This window comes from Melospiza georgiana, chromosome 8, assembly GCF_028018845.1.
Source record: "Melospiza georgiana isolate bMelGeo1 chromosome 8, bMelGeo1.pri, whole genome shotgun sequence".
In the NCBI taxonomy this organism is placed as follows: domain Eukaryota; kingdom Metazoa; phylum Chordata; class Aves; order Passeriformes; family Passerellidae; genus Melospiza; species Melospiza georgiana.
In genome coordinates, this window is record NC_080437.1 from 26,167,005 (window position 1) to 26,191,464 (window position 24,460).

The 24,460-nt window shown below is 41.0% G+C and overlaps 1 protein-coding gene across 1 annotated transcript in view; it reads left to right on the top strand.

The window, feature by feature from the left end:
• SORCS3 (sortilin related VPS10 domain containing receptor 3) overlaps nt 1-24,460 on the top strand; it is a 267,197-nt gene that overhangs the window by 142,294 nt on the left and 100,443 nt on the right. Inside the window, exon 4 of the mRNA XM_058028863.1 lies at nt 1,580-1,738. Coding sequence (XP_057884846.1) covers nt 1,580-1,738 — 159 coding nt within the window. The remainder of the gene's footprint in view (nt 1-1,579; nt 1,739-24,460) is intronic.

Sequence of the window (24,460 nt, forward strand, 5' to 3'; positions counted from 1 at the left end):
AATGAAGTTGATATTTTGATCAGATTAGAAAGAATGAATGTACCAAAACATCCTTTGGAGTGGAGATCTTGGAGGTCTCTTCCCAGGCTAATTCCCAGGAAATCATTTGCGTGTGGGGAACACTTCTCGTTCCCCAGACCGGGCACCAGAGCACAATGCAAGTGCACTTCTTCAGGATTTATCTTGTGGCTTCCTGTGGGAATGGCTAGGGATTGATTTTGGGGCTGGTAAGTGATGGATGTGAGGGATGTTGAAGGTGCTTTGACATCAAGCTGGATTCATACAGTTGGCTTCACTCTGGGAAAACTTTCACTTCTAGTTCAGCTTTTCATTCCTTAATGGAAAGGATCAGAAGCCATTTATGTTGTAGTCCCTTTCCCTTGGCGACTTCATGGAGCTAATGAAGTACTTAAGATTAAACAAGCACTGAAATTTTTTGCTTGATGAAGGCCTAACATACCAAGGGTTTTACCATTCCTTGAAACTGATTTTTGCTGTCAAAATTAATGTATTTCCCTATTGTAGTCTTGAAGTTGGAGCTCTGTGAAGGTGGATAAGAGAAGTCAATGTGGACAAAACCCAAAACTGCAGTGGATGTCAGCTAGCTGATCATTCTGCAGTGAGGTAGAAAAGGCCATTCCTAGATCTGTTTTCCTGCTGAAAGACAGTTTCTATATTTGATTCAGCTGCTGTATCAACAACCTGCTGTGTTTAGAACAGCTCTAATTTATTTCCCACTGTTTGCCTTTATTTTATGGTACTGGTATTTGCTTTAATGTGAAGTCGTTTTCTCCAGATGTTAATAAGATGGTATTAATGTTTCCACAACATTTTTCCTGCTAACGTTTATGTAGAGCTTGCCATCTGATAGTGTGGAATCAACCCATTTTAAAATATTGATAATAATTTTCTAATTAAAATTAGAGACTCAGAAGTGTTTTCCTCCCTATAAAAATTGAGGTCGTGCACTTTCCTGTGCTTGGGGAAAATTATGTTTTCACTGACTGAATGAATGTCTCTTACTGTACAAATTGGGAGTGTGATATATGAAATGGTGTCAGTGTTTGCCCATGTGCATGTGAACTATACCCAGCTGCCAGCAGCTGATCCAGGAAGGCATTCTGTGTTTCCATGGAGGTGATGCTCTCATTCATAGCACTGCAAGCTGCCAGGTAATGAGCCTTAAATCTCAGGAATGCTCTGTTGCTTACTTTTGGAGAGAGAATTCCACATGGGGTGAGAGAAGTGGTAGACAGATATGGTCCAGGAAAGCCTGGTGTTGCTGCCTGAAGTTCCCATATGCAAGCAAAATCAACATTGATACATAAAATTTTTCTTTCTTACTGATCTTTCTGAATTTATCTGGATAAAATGAAAAAAAAATGAATCAAATCAGCAAATGAGTTGCCAAAGGAAATGAAACTGAAATAATAAAAACCCATTCTAATTCTATGGGATGTTATACTCTTGAGTGATGTTCTGAATACATCTGATAGGAGTCAGTGCTCTGTGACCTCACTCTTAAATTATGTTCACTTTCACTTTTTCATTAACACTTTCCCTCCATTTTTCTATTTAGATCATGCTTCTTAGTGATCCAGAAGTTGAGAGCAGCATCCTCATCAGCTCTGATGAAGGAGCTACTTATCAGAAGTACCGTTTGAACTTCTATATCCAGAGCTTGCTCTTCCACCCCAAGCAGGAGGAGTGGATCTTGGCCTACAGTCTGGATCAAAAGGTAAGCAATTGATTTAATGTTTCAATGATTTTGAGCCAGGAGTTGAAGGGGATATTGTCTAGAACTGCTCCCTCTCAGAGATGATGAAGAATTTATAGTGTGCTTTGCTGTTCTCACTTTGCAGGTTTAAATGTGCTCAAAAGCCATGCAGTGACTCCAAAGCCAGTTTGCTAAAAGCAGCTGAGTATTAGAGTGATCATGATGGGTGTGGAAACTTCAGTAGTGGTGATACTATGAAAGATGAAAAGAATTAGAGATTTGACATGACACATGGAGCTGCTCTAAAAATCTATTGATTGGTAGGCGCTGATTTCTGTGCTGTCCCCGAGGATGGAGCACTCAGGCTGAGCTGGCTGTTGAGCCTTGAGGGGTGCTCATTCTGCTTGCAGACTGGAGGTCAGGGAGCAGCAACAGATGACAAACTCCTCTGTGCCACTTTGAAGCCTCTTTGCAATGCCTTCTGTGAGTGAGAAATGTCCAGTCTGTTACTTTGTCCTTAGCAGGTTTGCTCTCAAACAGATGAGTGCTATGTGAAAGGTGCTGAGCAGAGCAGGTGCAGTGTGGTAGCAAGCTGCTGTGGTGAGGAGATGTGTGCTTCAGGTCTGGAGCAGCAGTCCCCACTACAGCCCAAAGCTGAGACATAGACAGGATGGTCAAGTTACAAATTCTACAAAGTTTTAAACTTGCCAAGCTTTTATCTTTCCCTTCTTATGCTTCTGTCATCCCAAGACTCTGAAAAGCAAAAACATGCTGAATAACCACTAAGTTTTCCTCATTGTGGTGGGCTGGCCCTGGCTAGGTGCCAGGTGTCCATCAAGGCCACTTGGTCACTCCCCTCCTCAGCTGGACAGGGGCAGAAAATATAATCAAAGGTCTGTGGGTCAAAATAAAGGCAGGGAGAGCTCACTCAGCAATTACCATCCTGGGAAAATCACATTCAGCTGGGGAAATTAATTGAATTTATTACTTATCAATACTCTACTATACTTTATCCCTTTATACCCTACTCTATCAAATAAGAATAGAGTAATGAGAAGTAAAAACTAAATCTTAAAGTACCTTTCTACCACTCCCTTCTTCCTGGGCTCAACTTTTCTCACAATTTTCTCTTTTTTCTGCATCCCAGCAGCAGAGTGGGACAGGACATGGGGGCTGTGGTCAATTCATCACATGTTGTCTCTGGCTCTTCTTCCTCCTCAGGGGAGAACTCCTCACACCCTTTCCCTGCTCCAGCATGGTGCCCCTCCCACAGGAGGAGCTCTCCACCAACCTTTCCAATGTGAGTCCTTTCCACAGGCTGCAGTTCTTCATGAATTGCCCCACTGTGGATCTTTTCATAGGATGAAGGCTTCAGGAACAGATTCTTCCAATATGGGTCTCCTGTGGGCTCACCTTCACCTGTCCTGCCATGGGTCAAGGGGTCAGGCTGCCTCACCATGGCTTTCACTGTGAGCTGCAACGGAATCCCTGCTCCAGCACTGGGACACTCCTCCCCTCCTTTTTCACCGACCTTGGTGTTTGCAGTGCTTTTTCTCTCATATATTCTCACTCCTCTCTGGCTGAAGCTTTCAGAATTTGTTTCTGTGTAGCTGAATTTGTTTCTTCCCCTCACTTCATGACTAAGTTATCTCAGAGGTGCTACCACTGTCACTGATGGGTGTGACCTGGGCCAGCAGTGGGTCCATCTCAGAGCTGGCTGGTGTTTGCTTTCTTGGACAGCTTCTTGCAGCTTTCCATGGAAGCAACCCCTGTAGCCCCCTCCCTGCTATGAAAACCTTTCCACACAAACCAAACACATGTGTTAACCTGTCAGATGTGATGGTGTGTTCTGGGCGGGATTTTCAATTTCTGCAGTTATTCTGGAAGATTTTTAAACTATTCAGTCTCACATCCTAGCTGTAGGAACAATATAGATAAAGTGCTGTGCCTCTCTATTTGAGAATTTCCTTTGGAAGGCTAGTGCAAGATTTTACCAAACCAGTTACTGAGAATATAATCAAATAATTTCCTATTGCTCTGCTTCCCACTTGCTAAAAGAATGCTGTGGCAGGCACCAGGTGTTTTGCTGCTGTGCTGTTAATGATTCTTGAGTGACATTTGCAAGAACAAAGCTATTGTAAACACACTCCTTTAATAGTATCAAGTCTTTACTGTATGAAGGGGTTAGTCAAATGTCAAATATTTTTCTGCAATCAGAGGATCAGTGTAACAGGGATTTTGAAAGAGGCTGGAAAGACCAATCTATTTATTTGATGTCACAAAATGTCTTGATGCTACTTTTAAACTGGAGGTAATAATTTGCATGATCCTGGTGTTTATATAGACAGGCTTGGAAGAAACAGGCATCTGATGAGGTAGTCATGTATGTGAGAAGCCAGATGACACATCCTGAGCATGCCTTGGCAAAGAGATCCATCTGCAGTGAGTGCTGAGCATCTGCTGTTGGGATGAAGCACTGTATTTCTATTTGCAGAGCTTTGTAATCTTTTTGTGATGTTAGTCATTGGAGGGAGAAATAAAAATACAAGGGAGGCACATGATTGACTGTGAGCTGCTACTAATGCTCCCCATATCCAGTGCAGTAATAGCAGGCCAGGAGCATTTTTGCTTCTGCTCTTTCGAACAAATACATCTGTGTGCACACCTCAGCTGCTGTCTTCTGCCCAGGAAAAAGACAAGAAAAATGAACTGAACTAGAAACACCCTGAATCTGCTTCCATTTCATCCCAGAAACCGAATAAAATTGTTCAAAGTGTAAGAGCAAAGATGAGTTGGTCTGTGGCTTGTTGGTCAAGTGGAAATGGAGCAAAGCCAAGTTCAGGCTTTGCCTTTATGTCTGCCTTTGCATTCAAGGCCACTCATGCTTTCCTTCACTGGTCAGAAGGATGGCCTGAAGTGCTGGTTCAATGTGGGTCCTGGAATGGAGCCATGGAGCAGTGCTTTTCCCAGCTGAAATGTTTGCTTAACACGACTGAGGTATAGATTGTGCTGAGCCATGTCTTGGGTTAGTAAGAGCTGTGAAAGAGCTGTCACTGTGAGTCAGGATCACCAGCTTCACTGCAGTCGTGGCTGTTGCTGAGGTAATGGGCAGTGCTCGTGGAGTGTGACAGCAGTGCCATGGGAAATCCCCAGCTGGAGTCTCTGAGAGGTCAGTGTGATGCATTCCTGCAGGTCTGGAAACAGCTGCACTGCCACAGGCGAGTGGGAACCAGAAGTCAGGCCTGTCCTTTTCTCAGGTTAGGCCAATGTAAGACTAAAGAGGCTTTTAGGATTTAAGTCCCATATACTTGAGAATATTCATCATATCTTTTGCATCTTCATAAGATTGTTGTGGCTGTTCTCCTTTTTCTCTAGAAAGCAGATCTGGATCTCACAGCTTCCCACTCTACTATGCCTTCTCTCCTAGATGTGGTTATGGGATGGTGCTAATGGCAATGCCCATTTCATCTCTCTGCTGCTCACCAGAAAAGAGAGACCAAGAGCTTCTAAAATAAGTGCCTAGAGAGGCTGCAGTGGTGCTCACAGCTGTGAGGAGGCTATCCAAAGGGATGCCATGCTGGCAGGGGCTAATTGTCCAACTCCAGCCTAGTTCTGCTCCTGTGCCCTTTGTTTTTGTGCTCATTTTCCTGCAAAGCAGCATGAAGTTGCCTGGTACAAAGCAGGTGGAGCTGTATCAAATAGTTCTTGCTTTCTCAGTTCATATGTCCATTTTTTGGGGATAAAACTGCTCTGAAATACTTCTGTCTTGATGCATGAGAGGGCAATAAAATAAAAAGTTTATCATTAGCCTGCAACCTGCAGGTAATATTCATCCACTGATACTGTGACAAGGAAGGTGACTTGCTCTTTGCTCTGTAGTGCAGACACTGCTACAGTGAGACATCATATTTTCCCACCTCTCTAAGTTTTCAAAGTGTGTTTGACCCTTAAAGTCTATTTTAATGACTTCTTTAGTGACAGATTTAAAAATGCAAATGTTATTCTGAAAACAAATCAAGTACATATAATTTGACTCCCAGCAGCAGAAACTATTAATGGAAGATCTAATCCATCCTCTTGTAACTGTAAATGTGTAAACAAGTTGGAAAAATTAATTTCATATCTTAGATTAAAATAAGCATTTCAGATTAATATTTTTCTTATTAGTTTTTTTTCAATTAAAAATAATAATAACGTACTGTTTTAAGCAAGCTGTAGTCAACTTGGAAATTAAGGAGAATGATGAACTCGAAAATCCATTTTGCTTAGTATGTTGTTCCTCACAGTAAAATGAAATTAAATAGGGACAGTTCATATCCCTACAAATAATGAATTTGGTAACTGCCTAGATCAAAAGATTTTTGAATTGTTTTGTTTATAAAAATAGAAAACAATATTAACATTTCGGAATGAAATACAAATAGTCAGTGTTTTGGATCTTCCCAATAAATAGTTTTCCTCTAACATCTTCTGACCTTCAGTTCCATGGCTGTGATTCAAGCCTTTGTTTAATGACTGTTTTAACCAATACCTCCTTGTTTTTAGCTAATTTCTCCACAGCTGACAACAATGTTAGGATATTTATCCAGTTGATTAAAGTAATGACCAACCAACTAAAAAAACCCAACACATTTTGAATGCCCTCTGAACAGAATTTTTGTCCCTTCCAAGCTGATGTTTTTAAAAGTCTATTCCATATTCTACAACCTTCTTTAAGAGGAGGAGCCCATCTCTTCTCCACAGAACTGTTCCTTGAAATATGGCTTCATAATGAGAAAGCCAAAGACTTTGTGGTATTACCACTTCCATCAAGTGAAATAGTTGAATATAAAAACAGTTCAGTTTTTTATTACCACTCCCACATAGGTGTTGTCCTGCTTTTTCCTGGTTAGGGCAATTCCCAGAAGACGAGTGAGTGAGATGGAGTTCAGCAGGCTTTCCAAAAGATCTGTCACTGTGTGGCTGCTAGTTACTTTGTTGATTTAAGGACAAATCACCGTTACCACCATTTGTTTTCTCTTAGTAGTATCCAAGGAGTTATTGAGGATACTTCCTTGGTATGAGTCAACACAGCATATCGTTCCTGTTCTTAATTTTTATAGCCAAGTAGGACCCTCCTCTGCTTTGCTAACTCTCCTGTATCCTCATAAATGCAGCAGGGCTGAGCCAAGAAATCTCTGTGTGTGGGCATGAACATGTAGCAAGTTCACAGACCCTGATGTCTTCTCAGAGAGTATAAAGCACAGGCTGAAGGAATTTTTACAGGGCTTTAAGCAAACCTGTGTGGGTTTGCTATTCCCCCCTGAGCTGCCATGTGATATTGTATAACTATCAGGTCCTGGGATATTAAATGCATCTTGTGAGCTGAAAATCTTGGATCTCTTCCCAGTAGCTTTGTGTGTATGTGTCAAATTTATTGATAAAATTGCACAATCTGATGTGTGCATGTGTTGGTTCTGTTAATGGCCCCCTTAAGTGGCCTTTGGCAGAAGGTGGACACTGTGTAAATGTTACAGACAATTTGCTGCAGGTCAGACTGGTTCTCACAGGGAGTGTCCATGCTGACACTTGGATAAATCACCCAGTACAAAATGGAAAATGGGCCTGCAGCCTCCAGTTTTTGTGGGTATTTGCAGAAAATCCATAGGAAGCCATTTTAAACAATCCTTGGATAAAAATGTGGTGGGAAGGGGAATATATGAAAAAGGTGAATATTGCCTGTTGGAAAGTGTGGGGAACTGCTCTGTGGAATGCTGCGAAAGCTTAAAGCCTCCCAACACAAGCTTAAGGTACAGATTTCATTGCTGCCATTCACAGTGACTGGGAAGGAATATCTTGAGTTTATCTTACATTCCTGATGTTAATATGCTGAATGTCTGATTATTTGTCTCATTTATCCAAGAAACCAACTAATTCTCTATAGGCAAAACTTCCTCTGTGGGGAATGGATGAGTCTGGAGGTAGAAATGGAAGGGACTTTCCAGCTGCATGAAGTTTCTCTCAGAATGACGTTGAAACTTTCATAGAAACATGCAAAAACTCTCTTACATAAATATTTGTTTAAAAGATAATTTAAAAAGATCATTTGTTTAAAAGAGAAAATATAGGGAGAAAATATAGGGAGAGGGTTATTTAAAATATTAGAAATTACCATTGTTAAGAGAAGAAACCACAGGTATACAACATGGTAGAATCCCACTTTTTCCTTACAGACCAAACTGTGATTTGAAGCCTGCTGGGAATAGGTAAGAGGCAGAATGATTCAGAAATACACCAATTTAAATTCCCCAGCTACCCATTACAAATTTGAGAACATTGGATAAACAAGAAGTTAGGCAATCAGTGGCTTCTCCCTCCATGGAGCTTAATCTTCAGCAGAAAGTGAACAAAAGAAAGTGGGTGTCTCATTATCTCTTCGAATGAGGTGATAAATAAGAGGTGCAAGATAACATTCTGCTGTATCACCAAGTTGCACCTGGCAGACAGTATCAGGTCTGACTGGAGAGATTCCTTTGGTGTGGGAGATGTGGCAAGTTATCATCTGAAAATTGGATGCAGTGCATGTCACAGCCTTGACTATCTTGACTAGACACTACTGAATTTATCAAAAAAATCACAGATAAGACTGGGACTATGTGGGGAAGTTTGTTAGGAGTTTTTTAAAAATTTTTTTTCTAATTTTTTCTAATGTGCTAGACACAGAACCAGAGCCATGGAGGCAGTGTATCTGCTCCAGATAAAATGCTGCCCTGGAATTTAGGCCCAGTCTCCCAATATGACATGGGGCAGTAAGGCAGCTGAGGGTGGTTGTTTGATTGGGGCTTTTTTTGACAATGTGCAGTTGGGCAGGGTGCTGCCAGAGAAATCAAGGGGAAGTTGCTTAAGGAATATAGGCACCTTGTTCCAGGCAGTCATTCATATTTGGGATTCTTTGTGATGAGCTGTTTTCACGGACACACGGAACAATCCAATTTGAAAGGGATCTCCAAAGATCATCTGGTCCAGCCCTCATGGGAAAGGGAGCCTAGATGTGATTGTCTAGCACCCAGTCCAGTCCTGTCTTGAATGCCTCCAGTAAGGGCTCCTTGGTCTCAGATTTTGTGCCCACTAAGGAAACTTAGGCACACGGGGGCTTCAGGGTTGTGTTTGGGTCAGGCTACTGTACTTTTAGTTGAAACTCCTAATGCTGGAAATGTGATTCCAGGATAGCAGCTGCTCCTGCAGATGTGCTGAAATCAAGCAGTGAGAGTTACTGCATGTCTGAAGTGAGATGTGACTCTGGCCCAGGCCTGTAGGTTTTCTTTCCTTAGGAACTGAGGTATGGGGCTGATGAGGAGAGGCAGGCTGGTGTCTGCCTCACATCTCGTTTTGCTATAAATCAGCAGGCACCCAGACTTGTTACCTGCTCCTCAGCAGCACTTCTGCTCCTGGAATTTAAATGTAATTGTAGTTGTCAGAAGTTGTTAGAAGTGTGAGTAACTACTCCTTTTATCAACAGCAGCTCAAGACTGCACCTCTTGGATAAAACACAGCTTTTCTTAGCAAGATGTGAACGTTACTTTTAACAAGGAAAGTAAGTTCTTTCTGCTCCTGCATGGATCCTTATGGTAGAATCACCATTTCATTCCATGATGAGAGAGAAGACACCAGGGCTAATTTCTCATTATAGTTTACTGATATCTGAAGGGCACACTGCCTGTGATTCCAGTCCTGTGGATACAATGCTCAGCTTTCAGATTTATCTTGCACTAGTGACTTGACATTTGAGCACCCCATGGAGTTAAGCTGGAGGCACACCTACTGCATTCTTTTCTTCACCCCAAAGGGAAAGAGACTGAGGAAGCTGCCACAATAACAGTTAATCCCACAGGCCTACCATACTGAGGAAGGAAATAATGTGAGCATATTGCCCACCTGTAAAGGAGCACACAGTGTTCCATGTTTGATACAAGCCATATTATAGTAACTGCTCATAGAAATATCTACCATGCTGACTGCTCCATTGTACTGCACACTCATTTTAAGAAGCAATCCCTGCCTGAGAGTGCTTGCAATTAAACATGTGGCTGACAGAGAAAGTGGTGTCCCCTGAGCATCTCTAGTGTATTCAGGCACAGGTCATTAAAGTGTTTCACTGCCTAACTACCACTGAGAACTATAACAAAGTCAGAAACTGAATGCAGATAGAGTCCTGTTCCCATGACTTAGCCACAAATAAGCCTTTCATCTTTTTGCCTTTTGAATACTCTTCTGAGAACATCAGGTTCTACAAACATATCATGTGTCTGTGTTGCTGGACAAGCCACCTGCCAGCAGCTCTCTCAGGCAGGCAGGGTTCCATCAAACAGATAAACTGAAATGTTAGTAAAGTTCGAAAAACACAAACCAAACATAAAGAACCAAACCCTTGAGATTGGGAATGCTTAAAAGCAATTTACAGAAGTCTCCTCTTCAATATGATAATGAACTGAAGAATTGAAATCACTTAACTTCATTTACAAATCATGAATATGTATCAGTGCCTTTACATGAAAGGACGACTAAAACAGATATAGTGTTTGTTCAATTCATTAAAAGGAAGACAATTTATCAGGAGGTTTTTTCCACTCCTAAACTAAAGCTATATGCAAATGTCAGTAAATCAAGACCTTGCGCTAATTCTGCAGCATGATGAATATTTTTATAATCCTAATTAGAACCAGTCATTTAGTTCAGCAATTTCCCCCAATCTAGCCAATTTGAAATTAAAATAGATGCCTTGATTACAAAACTCATTAGCAAAGAAGCACCCTTTTTGCTAACCAGTTCATTTGGAATGCACAAGCTGAATGAAGTGAGGAGCACTCGTGTTGTCAATTGCCGTAAGTGAAGTGAGCCTTAATTGTTGGCATTGTGAAGTATTTGTATTGCTGCATGTTTCATTGCAGTATAATATATCATTCATTAAACATAACAAAAGCATTTTTAAAATTTAATTAAGTGCTGTTGGTGCACCAGGTAATTTTTATAAAGTCAGATGTCACAATTGTTTGCATTTGAAGTATTGATGGGCATTACCGTCAGAAAGAAGACGTATGACTCTACATTTATCATTCTGATTATGGTAGGCCTGGCAGTTTTAATAGGAGATGGGAAATTAAATTATGCAACTTTGGCTCTACTTCAGAAATGCCCAATGAATTTTGTCCTGGCAAAATACTGAACTTTGGGCTTGTGATGATTTGTGGTGGCAAAGAGAAAGTAACGGCTTGTGAAACTTGATTTAGCCAGAACAGACTTTCCTATTGCTTGTTATTTATGTTATAGACACTTCATGAGCAGGTTTTACTTTGAAAAGGGAAATACAGAGATAAATGGGGCGAGACACATTTGATGCTTAAATGTGCTCTTCTGCTGGAGCAACCTAGTTTATTGTGTAACAGAGCAAGGATCCTGTGGCTTATTCCTGGCCATGCTAAATCATGGCTGTATATTGATTTTATCTGGAGCCTAAGTGGGGTGAAGAGTGGTTATAAATATAGCAGATGGGAATAAAAATGAAGGAGTGAAGAAGGCTGCAGAATAAGAACACCAGGGGCATGATTTATTTTGCCTGACTGTAGAGATCTAAAATGTTGCAATGTACGCCTACATTGGGTGTCGTGGCTTCACATGGTAGTTGATGGGGATCTACTGAATGGTGTTGATTGATTTCTGGAAGCAAATGGAGGTGACTCTTTTAGGATGAGGTAAATTGTACCTTGGACTCATTTGTATTGATGAGGCCTCTGCTGAGTGTCAAGGAAGTAATTTCCTTTGCTGAGATGTAACTATTTGCTATATTACCTGAGATTAGAGGACTTGAAACCAACCCTGCTGTCTGGATGTGTGCAAAATGGATTACAGGGGATACGATTCCAATATGATCAAAACAGCGAAAAGCATTTCGTTTCCTAGTTCCTGTTATTGTGCCTACAGCTTCTAATGACTCCCACCCTGGAGAAGAGAGCAAACATGATGTGCAAGCAAAGAAGGAGTTTGCAACCTTTTGTTTTTCTTTTCCTTGAGGCAGCCAGCCGGATGAACGATGCTGAGGGGTGAAGGCACAGTCCTGTCCCCCTCATCCCCCCAAACAATCCCCTGCACATGTCTGTCTGTCACATCACCAGCACCCAAGGAGAGGGGCAGTCTGTGAGGGTGCTTCCAGGGGTGCATTTCTGTGTGCTGGACTGGGAGCTTGCCCTCAGGAGTAGGAATGGCAGGCCTGGAAATAGCAGGCTGGCCCTTGCTCTCTGTTCTGCCCCTAAGGAGGGGGTGTTTCAGCTTCCTGAAATCAAAGTCTTGAAATCAAAGTTGAGCTACAGAGAAGCTCCAGGAGGCAGCAGGCAGGAGCTGATATGTCCTGGCAGAACTTCCAGTGTGCATGGGGTACCCTGTGTGAGAATTTACAGCAGGTGCTGTAGTAGTAAATGGGCCACAAGGTAGAGAGGGTCCTTCTTTTATGTTTTAGCATGCAGTCTATTAAAAAGTTAATACATTTAATTTCTAATCACTTTGTGTCTATTAGGTGAAACAGGTTTATGTAATGGTAGAAGCTTGTGTGTTTTTCCTTGGATTGCCCTTTGCCAGCAGGCTTCTCTCTGTTGCTCTTGCCTCTCTTTTTTGAGTCACAACAAGCCATCCCTGTCTCCAGTGCTTGTTTTCAGTGGGGAAATGGACCATGTTCTGATCTGATAGCATACCTGAGGTGCTTTACAAAAGATGTGTTCAGTCACACATGTAGCAGCTGATATTCAGTGTGAGTCCATTGATTTTAGCAGGGAAATGCTGATTAACATCACTGGAGGATCTGACCTGAAAACGTGTACAGTTTTCTTTTCTCACATAAAACAAGACAGATGTAGTTTATGCCTCCCAGTGCACAGGGATTTCCCCCCGCCTAAAATGTGGTGATGCAGAGTCCCTGGGCAGAGAGCCTGTGTGCAAGCTCTTTCTTGTGTTAAGGCAACTACTTATTTCTGTTCAACCTTGACATATGAAAATTCACTTTTTTAAAAAATTTTCTTTTTTTTCTACTATTTTTTCCCCCTTCAGATAGAAGCTTAATTTAATCAATTTTTCTGGGGAATAAAGGTGCCAGAAGAATCGCTGCAACTCCTCTGTCCCTTTACTAGGCATGGATGATTCAGCTTTTCATGCCTGTTTTGTCAGTGGTGAAAGAGAAGGCCAGTTCCTGAATTTTTGGTCTAGCACCTCAGGAACTTCAATCCCAAGTGTTTAGAAATAATGAATTGGTTCTTTAAAAGTAATGAGTTTGGTAGAGAAAAAGTCAGAGAGGTGTGTGAATAATTTCAGTTGTCCTCTCTTATATGTCTCTTGTGCTTCTGGGACTGAGGAAGTGTTGAAAACCATGTTTTTCAAATGCCTCCTCACAGTTAATAGAATTAGAAATTTTACCATTAAATAAAAATGGGACAAAACCCTCAAGATTTTCATAATGTCCTGATTCCAGTGCTGTTCTTCTGCAGGGCATTTATGCTTCTAAGACACATATCTTTATTTATGCTTGCAAATGCTGCACATCTTCAGTTGTGTTTTGGCACATATTTCAGCTGGCTGTCCATATTGGTTGTCTGGGGGAAGAATGGTGACCTGTTTGTGTAGGGTGTGCACACACCTGTGTGCAGGTTTGAAGTTTTGCAATAGAAGCCCCACATAAGTTTTGTGACAGTTACAAGAAGTTCTTCCAGAGTAATAAAATTCTTTAGTTTTGTGTTCAGTTGATTTTTATAGGACTATGGTGGCTGTAAAATGAAAGTTAGGGCATGATGCAGTAAAATTTTGGTTCATTGGGAGTATTGTGGGTATGATAAAAGGAGGAGCTGAGGCACCAAAATGAAGGGTGATATTTTTGAGAGGAGGACAATTGATCAAAGAAACAACAAAGCTTAAAGCCTTATAGAAAATCCTTGTGATTCTGTAGTACAAAAGGAGGAAAATGAGATCCTTCCCACAGCCTCCTACCTTGGGCAACTCATTTCTGCCAGAGGTTCAGTGATCATAAACTGTCTGAATATAGATTTTGTAGCATTTTATACCAGTGTTCAAGAGATAAAAGCACGTACAAATAACATGTTAGCAGAATATACTGGACCCAAGGGGACTTTCCTGCCATACATTAAGAGAACAATAATGTCATCAAAAGTTTTGCTGCCAAAACAGGACTCTAGCTTTGTCCTCTAACACAGCACTTGCTTCAGGCCAGTTGATTTTCTCAGATCTTGGTGCAAGTCCACGAGAGTTATGCACACATGCCCAGCGGCAGAAATGTCACGAGTCTGAAAGTTCTGCTGCAAAATTAAGTCTGATATTCCCTAGCTAGATGAGTTGTACTTTTCTCTAGTGACAGCATGGAAAAAGCTGCTTTATTTTTCCTTTGCAGCCTTCCACTATGAGTTATACTATACCATCACTGTGAACCTAGATTAATACCAGAAATTATAGTTACATTAAATCAAGTTTGGTGAGTTGTTGACTCTAGTTGTTGCCTTGAATTGAGTTTGTGTAGTTCTGGGGCTTTGGAGAAGCTTTTTCTTCACCCTACTTCATCAGATGGTAGGAAGGTACCCAGAGTTTCAATTAAATGGGATAAATGGCTTAAATATAGACACCATAGAATATTTACAAACCTAGAGAGCTGCTGAGAGAGGCTAGATAAGAGCTTTCTTTTTCTTGTGTGATCTGCAGTTGCAGATTCATTTATTCCAAAGGTACACAGCTTGATTGCAGGAGCTGGGTGATGGATGAATCAAAGATGACAGTGTAAATGGTGTCTGCCCAGCAGCCTGGAAGGATCCCTGCAACATGTGAGTTTCTCATTTGGTGATTTTTCTGGCAGTGATGCCTCAGTGCAGTGACAGCTTCTGCTCCAGCTGTCAAGCTAAATTGTTCCTGATGGTTGCTGGTATTTACAGTGATGCTGTTCATTTGGGTTCCTCCAGTAAACAGTCTTGGATTGGGATGAACTGAATCTCTGTGAGGTGCAGGGAGGAATTTCTCGTTTTTCATGAGACCTCTTACTCTTCCCTCTCTGCATGTGATCTCTGGCTTGGCTATGTATGTGTGGAGATGGATGCCTGTAAAATCAGGCTCTGCCTTTCCCTTCAGTTGTAGCCTATTTTCAATGCATGGATTGCCAGGGAATCTGGTCAAAAAGAAATTTGGCTGGCTAGAGGTGAACTGAATTACTCCACTGGATTTTAAGAGTTATAGTAAGAGCAGTACTGGAGAATGTCTTCAAGATATCAGAGGCCTTCATGGAGACCAGAGCTGGCTGTTGAGTAGGAGAGTGAGGCTGAAAGAAATCTAACTTTCTTTATTATATATTCAAGCTTGCAGAAGCCTCTTCATTCATTATAGGACAGGATATGAAAAGTGCGTGGTAAGGGAGATGGCCAAAAATAATGTATTGTACAAGATCTGAGGTGTTTGAGTAGGAGATAATATTTGCTGAAGCTATGTCTTCAATGCTATCAGAAATTGAAATTTTCTACCTTGTTTTTATAAAATTTTTGCTTACAGAATTTATTTCATAGCAAGAGTTGTCCTATGACCAGCTTCTGTGTTCTCTTTTGGGGGACATAAGAGTCCCATGAATTAAGGTGGGCTTTTCTCTGGGCTGGTTTGGTGCAGTATTTGCCCTTTGTCCCAGGCAGCATAGAGCACAGGCTGTATGTGTGGACCAGAGCTGTCCAGAGAGGGATTTCTCCCAGTGCAGAACGTGTACATGTCCTAAGCAGCATCTGTTCATCTACTGTAGTTCCCCAGAAGACTTTCAGGATGGCATTTGGGGCACATCCATGACCAAAGGAGATGTGTGGTGGCAGCCTATAAATGCCTGCTCTGCCCCATAAATCCCTGACAGAACCCACGGCCTCAGGCTGAGGGGCCACAGTGCCCTCATGGGGGGAATGGAGTAGAAGAGTAAGGACAACTTGTGACACAGCTCTGACTTTGTGAAGAAACACAGCACTGTGAGAAGTGGGGGGCAGCTCCTGAGGACCTGTGAGGTTTGCTGCTCTTCAGCTGGTGAGGGGAGAACGAGTGGAATGGGCAACTGCACTCTGTCAGGGCTGATCCCAAGTTAGAACAGCCTTTTCACCTGGGTGAGATGAGTTCAGGTGTGTGTCTGCTCAGTGTCTGAGGGTGGTGGGTCACAAAAACTGAGTAACCATCACTGTCTGGGAAAATGCTGATGAATGGCAAACTGCATTGGGTGGCAGGTGTGTGTGTGTTAAATAACATACGATTTAAACTGGGGCAGAATACATTGCTTTAATTTGGCTAAATGGCACATACTGCTTGAAACCAGACTAATATTTCTTTCAAGCTGTGTGCAGTTTTTTTTTTTTACATGAACAATGACTATGTCTCAAAAAAAATGCTGTTCTAAATGCAGTTTAAAACCTGTTCATTAATGCCCATGTACACAATTTCAGAAATGTTTTTTTTTCCACCTGAATAAATAAATCAGAAAAATCTTATGTAAGTTTAGAAAGTGGTTTGGTGGTGTGAAATCTATTTCTTCCACTAATCTGAAAATATCCCTTTGCCATTAAATCCTGGTCTGTATAATATAGAGGTTAATCTACAAATAGTGCCACAGGGTTTGTAAAGGAAGGAGGAGAGGAACAGCCAAGCATGTGATTGTAGCTTTATATCCCACTTTGGCTAATGCCTCAGCCTCTGCTGCTTTGTCCCTTGTAGTCTTATGCTCAATAAACATGAAAGATTGGTCTGTAATAGCAATGAATGCACCCAGATGCTTGCACTATAATTAAAGGCATATATCACACAATAAAGCACATTTGAATGAAAAATCTTCCCATTAGACGCGTGGTTCACATTTATTTCCCCTTATTGTTAAACTTCTGGAGTATAACCATTGATGGAGTGTAGGGAGGGACTTCTGAAGGGCTGCAGTGTGAAGCCCCCAGGAGCACAGAACATTTTCCTGTTGGGCTGGGAGGGCACAGAGCTCCTCAGTGCAGGCTGACCTGCACAGCAGCATTGGCTTCATCCACGTGGCTGGTGGATCCAATTAGCACAGACCTCAGACTCAAAGCTGCCTAATGATTTTTAAGTTGAAGAAACTGGACTAAGGGATCAGCCTGGCTTTGAGGCAGAAAAATCAGCAGCCATTAGAGGTGATTCACTCTTTTGTGAATGTTAAAGAGCTGATCTGAGGGGAAAAAGGAGTGAAGCAGCCTCTGTGGACAGGAGCAACCTGAAACCTCCCTCTGCCTCTGGCTGAGCCTATTGGATGCCAAAGGAAGAAATTCTGGTAAAGATTACTTCTGGTGCACCTTGTAGCCTCTGGCAGCAGGAGGCAGCTCTGCCATCTCCATCCCATTCTGATCTCTTCATGGGCCCAGTATTGTTCCCTTGTTCCTGTTCTCTGCTTTGGTCCTCCCTCAAACTCTATAGGTGATTTTGAAATGGTTAAAATATCATGGAGAAAGGAATAAATAAGCAATCAGCAAAGTTAGCCTTCCCTTAAAATGGCATTTCTATTTATAGTACCTTTTGCGGGTTGCTAAATTCTTTAGCAGTGATTGAAAGGTGTTTTGATTGACCACATTGAACATATTTTTCCTCCAGATTTTCAGTTTAGCTAAAAAATATGGCAGCAATATTTTTCATCTTGTTTCTTCACCACTCTAGCATTTCTGGAGGTAGAGGAAAAGCACAAAAAAAAAAAAAGCCTGTTTTTCACCCAGGGCTAAAATATACCTTAAGCTCTTTGTGATACTCATTTGTGACACTACTCCTGCTGCAGCTGTATCTGGATTTCTTGTTCCACTGGAAACCAGTCGTGGAGTAGAAAAGCAAAAGATGGTCTGCTCTTAGCAGAAATCCCAAATTTTTGGCTAAGTGTGCTTGGTGCCAATGAGGCTTACAAAAAATTGAATTGTGAAGGTTTTTAATTGAACTCTTTTTTTTTTTTTTCACTAGTTTAATCTACTTTTGTCTTTTTTTGGCGATGAAGTGGCAAAGCAGAAAGAGCCGAGCCTTGCTTTCAGCATTAGGTTTAAAGTGGACCATTAAGTGAAAGCATTTTTTTACTATGAAATCATGAAAGGTGACATCAGTGCATTGTTGTAACCTGAAAGACTTAATTAGAAACCAGGTTGAGCTGTACAACTACATCCTGAAGTCAGACATTTCCAAAGCATTTTGTCCTTGTTCAGAAAATCCCTGACCAGTGTCTTACTATGGTGGGATAGAGACTTTCTTTTGCCTGAAGACCTAGTCTTACTGATTAGCTTGTGTAATATTTTTCTTAAAATGCAAAAAAATTCCAACTTATCACCTTCAGAAACCTTTACTATTTTTTTTCCTCTCTGTATGGGACAGATGACGAAAATGTAATTAGTATTTAATTTCTGTCTTGACCAGCTTTCAAAATAGTCTATTTCCAGTGTCCCATCTATGATACAACATCTGTAGGGAACTGAGTAGCTCTGGGGAGTCTCAGACATGAATCAATCTGGGCATATTCTCTTTCCATATCTAAGACAATCTGGCTGTACAATGCTAGAGAAGAATCTTGGGCTGCAGAGAGGTCTCTTGATGCAGCTTTTAATCACCTGGAAAGGAAATCAAAGTAAAGGGATAAACTGGTCCATTTGTTTTCATTACAATTACTAGTTTTTACTACTCTGTGTAAACAAAGACCATAAATTTGGTGCTGGTAGACTTCTTTCTACTAAGTTCAGCCCCACAAGCTGTTGCACAAATCTTTTTGGCTTGAGACAGAAGATTTATTTTTAGCTTCTTTAGTGTGGAGCTGTCAAGGGTGCCTTACCTGAATTGTGGTTTCCAGGCAGCTTGTGACAAGAGAAGAAAAGGATAAGCTCTTTTTTCCCGTTATTTAGGGCTCCAGAAGCGCTTCCAAGTTTCAGATCTCAGTATCACTGGAGCCTTACCTTGCAAGGTGGCAAGGATAGGCAGCTCCCTTGGAGGAGTTGGAAAGAACAAGCACACACAGTCCTTGAGCTGGTTATCAGCTTGAAGGTGACATTAGCCTTTGCATCCCTAATGGTGACTCTTGACACTCCAGGGGTGTTTCACTGATGCCCAGACTGAGGGGAATAGTGGAATAGAAGAAAGAGAGGAATACCCCAAATTTTTCTTTCAATGCAGCCTTTTCTGATGTGGGTAATAAAGCCAATTCCATGGCAAGAGTTGCTCCTGCCCTGGTTTCAACCAAACAACTAAAGTATTTTAGACCTGAGTCCTGTACCTACAGTGCTGCAAGTAACACATCCTGCCTAACAGGACAACCTGAGAAAGGGGTTTCCATAGACCCCACATTTTAAACATTACACTGGTGCAGTGAAAGGGAGAGGTATCCATCTGTCCTTAAAAAAGCAGGGATGGAAGAAGTCATAAAGAAGTAGGATGTTGTCCTGGGGTACCAATAGCTGTCTTCATGGCTGTACTGAATCTATTCTGTGTTCAGCTGGCTGTTGTCAGACATGGCTTATCTGTTCTGTACTCTACAGACTGAAAAGCACTGTGAATTTTTCTTCCAGTTCATTTTCCTTCTAGGAATGACCTTTCTGAAATATTAATGATGACACCCTTCTTCTTTTGCAATTTCATTTGTAACACAGAAATGTAGAGAAAAGATACACCTTGAGTTTTCTGAGAATTTGCAACTTTTTCTGAGCCTTTAATTTTTTTCTAGTGCTGATGGTTTTTGTCCTCCTGTAAAGAAAATTTAAGACCCTGCAACAGACTTTCTTTTCTGAGTTATCCTTTGCATGCAGTCCAATTTCCTACAGAAATGTTGACCTAATTTTATTTTTCTTCTGCCCTGGTTTGAGTTTTTGGCAGGAACCCTCCACACATCTTGTAGATTTTTCCCACCAGCTCTGGCTGAGAAGGTGCTAGCTTGCTTTGTGCTTTTCTGGGATCAGAGCCATCTTTTCATGTAAGCAATCTGAGCTACTGCTTGGGATTGTGCTCTTCTGAGGCCAAGCAGGCCAGGCTAATCTGACCCTCCTCTCCCATAATGTGTCAGCTGCTGCCAAGTTATTCCCACTAGACCCAATCTCACCCTGATGCATTTATTTTTAATGCATCTTTTCATCATCAGCTGCATATATTGTCTGGAGGGAGTATGGTTTTTTGTGTAATAAATGAATTGTTCCTCTAAATGCATGTAGTTCAGCTGATCTTTCTCACTTCATCTGACATCATTTGCACGTTTAGATGACTGGCAGGAAGAAAAATATGGAGTGTCTCACCAAATGTTTTCTCAGGCCAATAGACCTGATTTCATAGCAAGAAATAATATTTGATTTTATTTGCTTACTGGCTTTCATGTATGTATGTTCCTTTTATGTATTTTCCTTCTTACATGCGTATACATGAAAGTCTATAAATATCAAAGCTCTGTGAATTTCTTTACTCTGTTTTCTATTGCTTTTCACTCTGTTAGTGACATCTATACATGCTTCTTGCAGTGATGGAGTGTACCCAGGGTATTGTATGCTTGGTCTTTCTTGGGCTTGCCTTCAAACTTCATTCTTCTGTGTGCTTCCCCCATGAAGCCCACGCAGGTCATGAAATCCATCTCAACCAGATCATGTGTCTGGTGGGCTTGTTTCTTTCTGCACTAGTCACTGTGAGCTTTTTTAGTGTCAGTAGAGGCAGAAGATTCTAGAAGATTCTAAGGCTTGAACAATGAGCAGTTTTAGATGTGTCTTCCCTGTCTAAAAATGAGCCTTGGTGACTAGCTCATGGTCATGGATAACTAACATCAGGGGATTGATTCTATCCCTGTGTTTCCTTCATTGCTCATTCTTCTCTACTCTCTCCTTAACTGGAATTGAAGCAGACCAATTTTTTAATCTGTTCTGAGAAGCTTTACTTTTCCAGAAAACTTAAAACCTTTTTTTTTCTTTCTGCTAGCTCTCCTTGGCAAAATAAACAAAGCACCCAAACCAAATTACCCACAACCCTGAGCAAGATCTTCCAAGCCAGCCAACGTGATGTGTCACCCTTAGAGTTTTTACTAGAGAATTGCAACAGCATTTTTCACTTGCAACACTGCGTGTCTATAGCTCCTTTCTTTACAGTTCTGTAGTTCTGAATGTGTTTCTGGCTTGTGGCTTGTGTTTGTGGCACAGAATCTGATACCAGGGATAAAGCTCCTTCTTTAAGGGCCTTGCCAATTTGCTTGGAAACAATGCTGGTGTGAAATAAAATGTTGCCACTGTTCTTAGAGTTTGAAGACGAAGCATTCTGCCTGTGGTACATAAAATCCTTATGATTCAGATTTGTGCTGAGCAAAACAAGCAGGAGTTAAGGTCTGGCCTGTAGTGAAACAAAGTTGGGTATCACTGGGGCTGCCAACGTCTTTCCTTGCACAGATTGTGTTCTTGGTGAGCTGCAGGGCTGTGTTGGTGGCTGCGATATGTTTGGTGCTAGCTGTGTTTGCTAGTCCTTGAGTGGGGAGTGATGCTGTTATCATGATGCTGTTTGGATAAATATTTGCCATTTACCTTTTTGATGGTACAGCCTTTCCTGTTGTAAGTGATAGGTCTGACTATAGACTACTGAGTGGAGGCAGAGTCAGTCTCTTTTGCTGCATCAAGAGACAAGACCAGCCCAGACAAACGTAAAGACTCATAATGGTCTTAATTTTTCAGTCACCAGAGTAAGTCAGATAACAGAGGAGGTTGCAGAAGGGCCATTCCCTCACAATACCATCCCCATGGTACTGGAGTCCCCCCCTCTTGAACCACTGTGTTGGACTGCTCCAGGAGGTGGAAATGCCAGAGATTACTTGTCACTAAAGAGCCAGAGCAGAGCTTTAAAATGGGAGAATCTTGGCACCATACCTACATCATTTTTTTCCCTTTGCTTAGTATTCAGCCTTAGGACAAATTCATTTATATTGAATTCTACTGGACTTGCCACTAAATTTGTTGTCTTTTCTAAAGTTTGTCTTCTCTCGTGAAGGGAGATAAACAAAAAGTATATGTATATATTCAATTTTAATGCACACTAGAAATCACTTTATTGTATGTTTTATTTATTTATTCAACACTAACCTTTGCATTTGCATCTGTAAATAATATTATAAAACTGAACTGGGCCAGAGAGGCCTTTTAGGGATTTGTTCTGTCATACAGCTTTAAGACTCAGTCATCAGGTTAAACTTTGAAGTGGATGACCAGAGTAAGTAGGTGAATAATAAATAAAAATTATTGAAATGAATAATATCCTCTTTATCTGAAATCACATAAAGGCTGCAAGTTCAGTTTAATCCTTCTGACATCAGTCAGTCTGAGCTTTAAAAGAGAAAAGAAAGAAAAAAACCCAGACCAGTAGCTGGTCTCTGGTTTTTAACTTGATACAGAGTGGGATACTCCCTGAAAGAGACACTGGGAGACAGGAGTGGTTGAAAGAGATTGTGCTGCATGTCACTGAGCTTTCTGTAGCTACTGCTGTTATGCTGCTGCAGAAGAAAAGGAAATGCCAGGGGCAAAAGATAAAAGGGAATCGAAGGAAATGTCTGTATGTAGTTAATCCTTTCCTCTCATGGTGAAAATGGTTAATCCATTGCAGAATACAATCAGGGTGCTAGACCCACTTGGATTTGCTTGTGAGCATGACTTAACTGGGACTAAGTTGCCTGAAGCCTGGCTAACTTGCACCATGTAATGGAAACATGCAAAGGATAACCAAGGTGTTTGACACAACTGATGCAACTCAGTCCGTGCTGAGCTCCTTGTGTGTGTAAATCATGTCCAGTGACTCAAGGAATATTCCTGGCAGGAACTGTGCTGAAGTCTGGGCAGAGTCGTAGCACTGTAGAATTTTGACTTTGGAGTGTGGATTCTCAGTTATTGTTTGTAAAAACCTGCGTGTTCTGAGAATTAGTTATCTTAATATTGATGCTGACTTCATAAGCCTAATCTTGAATTTGGACAAGGAATTTTCTTTTCTTGGCTCCTTTAATTAAAAAAGACAAGTGATGCTTTGTTGCTTTATTTTAATTCTACACAGAATTTCTTTTGGAGCACAGGATTCTATCATATTTTTTTAGACAATCACCTGAAAAGCAGAGGAAATCTGGCTGTTGTGGACTTGTAATGCAGTATGTTACCCTATCTAGAGACAGTGCTAAAGAAATATGGCCAAGTTAGAATATTCAGATAATATTTGATCTCCTGAAAAACATGGGGTAGAAAATCTTTCTTAATATTTCTTACAAGCTTAGTGGTGTTGGCTGAAGTTTACATAAGTGGAGCCCTTTTTGACGTGAAGATTGAAGGACGCCTGTTTCCATATCTTTCCTCCATATGTATTTTACTGGCAGCTTGAGCTGTTCCTGGCCAGACTGGCATTCTTGTTGGCAAAAATGCAAAGGCCTGATTCTTTTGTCTGTACACATATCAGTTGCATTAGGTACTTGATGGAGGCTGAATTTCAGTTTCTGACTTTCTTTTGCTGACTATACAGTGATTTGGTTGTGTAGTTGAGTACAAACATAGCAAGAATTAATTAACTGCCTCAGGCTTTGGACACTGCTCAAACAGCCCTTTCCAATCATCTTTCTGAGTTGATCTATGGTCCAGCTCTGATTTGGCTGCTGCCTGTTCACGAAATGTTAATATTCAGTGTGAGCACATGTAGTTTATTTTCCCAGTGACTCTTAGCCATCCATCACAGCGGTGCCACAGGACATATCACTAGGTTGTGAACCCTTCCAATCTGAACGTGGACCTGCCTCAAATTTGCAAATTCCATTACTCAAATCAAATGCAATGCAGAATCTTGTGCTCAAATGATATCATTTTCCCATTAGGGACTTAAATTTGGCTATTACAAACATTGAAGTTTTTTCAGTCCCCTTATCTACCTCCTTAGCTGGCAATCAACCCTTGTTTTGTTAAGCCAGAATATATGTCAGATGAAATTTATTTGAAATCCTGATCAAAATGCTGCCTGATATTTAGTTCTCTGTGATCTACTGGTAAAGCATAGTAGTTATTTCTCAAAGCATATTTTTTTCTCCGAAGAACCAAATTTGCTCATAGTTGGAGAAAAGGAGCTTACATATGTTTTGATTGTGAGAGGATGCATTGTGGGTAAGAAAATAATTACATGGGGAATGTTGTTTATGGTATTAAGCAGAATATATATGAAGCAACATATGTCTGAAACTCAGTGTGGAGTTGCATGGAAATTTGGTTACATTACAGCCGTGTCATTTCTTAACCAGAAAGACTCCAAAAACCCATGATATTGAAAATTTGGCTTCCAAGAAGAGTCATGTCACTATCTTTGGTGTTTAACTAATGAACAGGTTGATTTCTAACTTATCTAAAAATTTAGACCTCGTTCTCAATATTAGAAAATATAAATTAGGAGCAATTTACTTTCAATACAGAAGAGATCTGATTCATTCCACAAAAACAAGTAATGGCATGACCTTGAGGATAGAGTCACTACCTCGTCAGAGTCATGTTGACTAATCTGATTTGACTCTCATTCTATTTGATACTAGGAACTCACATGTCACCTGCTTCCTATTAAGCAAAAAAAGCCAGGAGAAGAGCCAGCTTTGTTATATGGCAGTCAAAGTGAATGTGTTGACAGCTGAAATTTGGAAGGACAAAGTTGTTTGATAAGGTTTGGGAAGAGACAACTTGCTTTTGATTCTCTGAAGCCCAATGTGGTTTA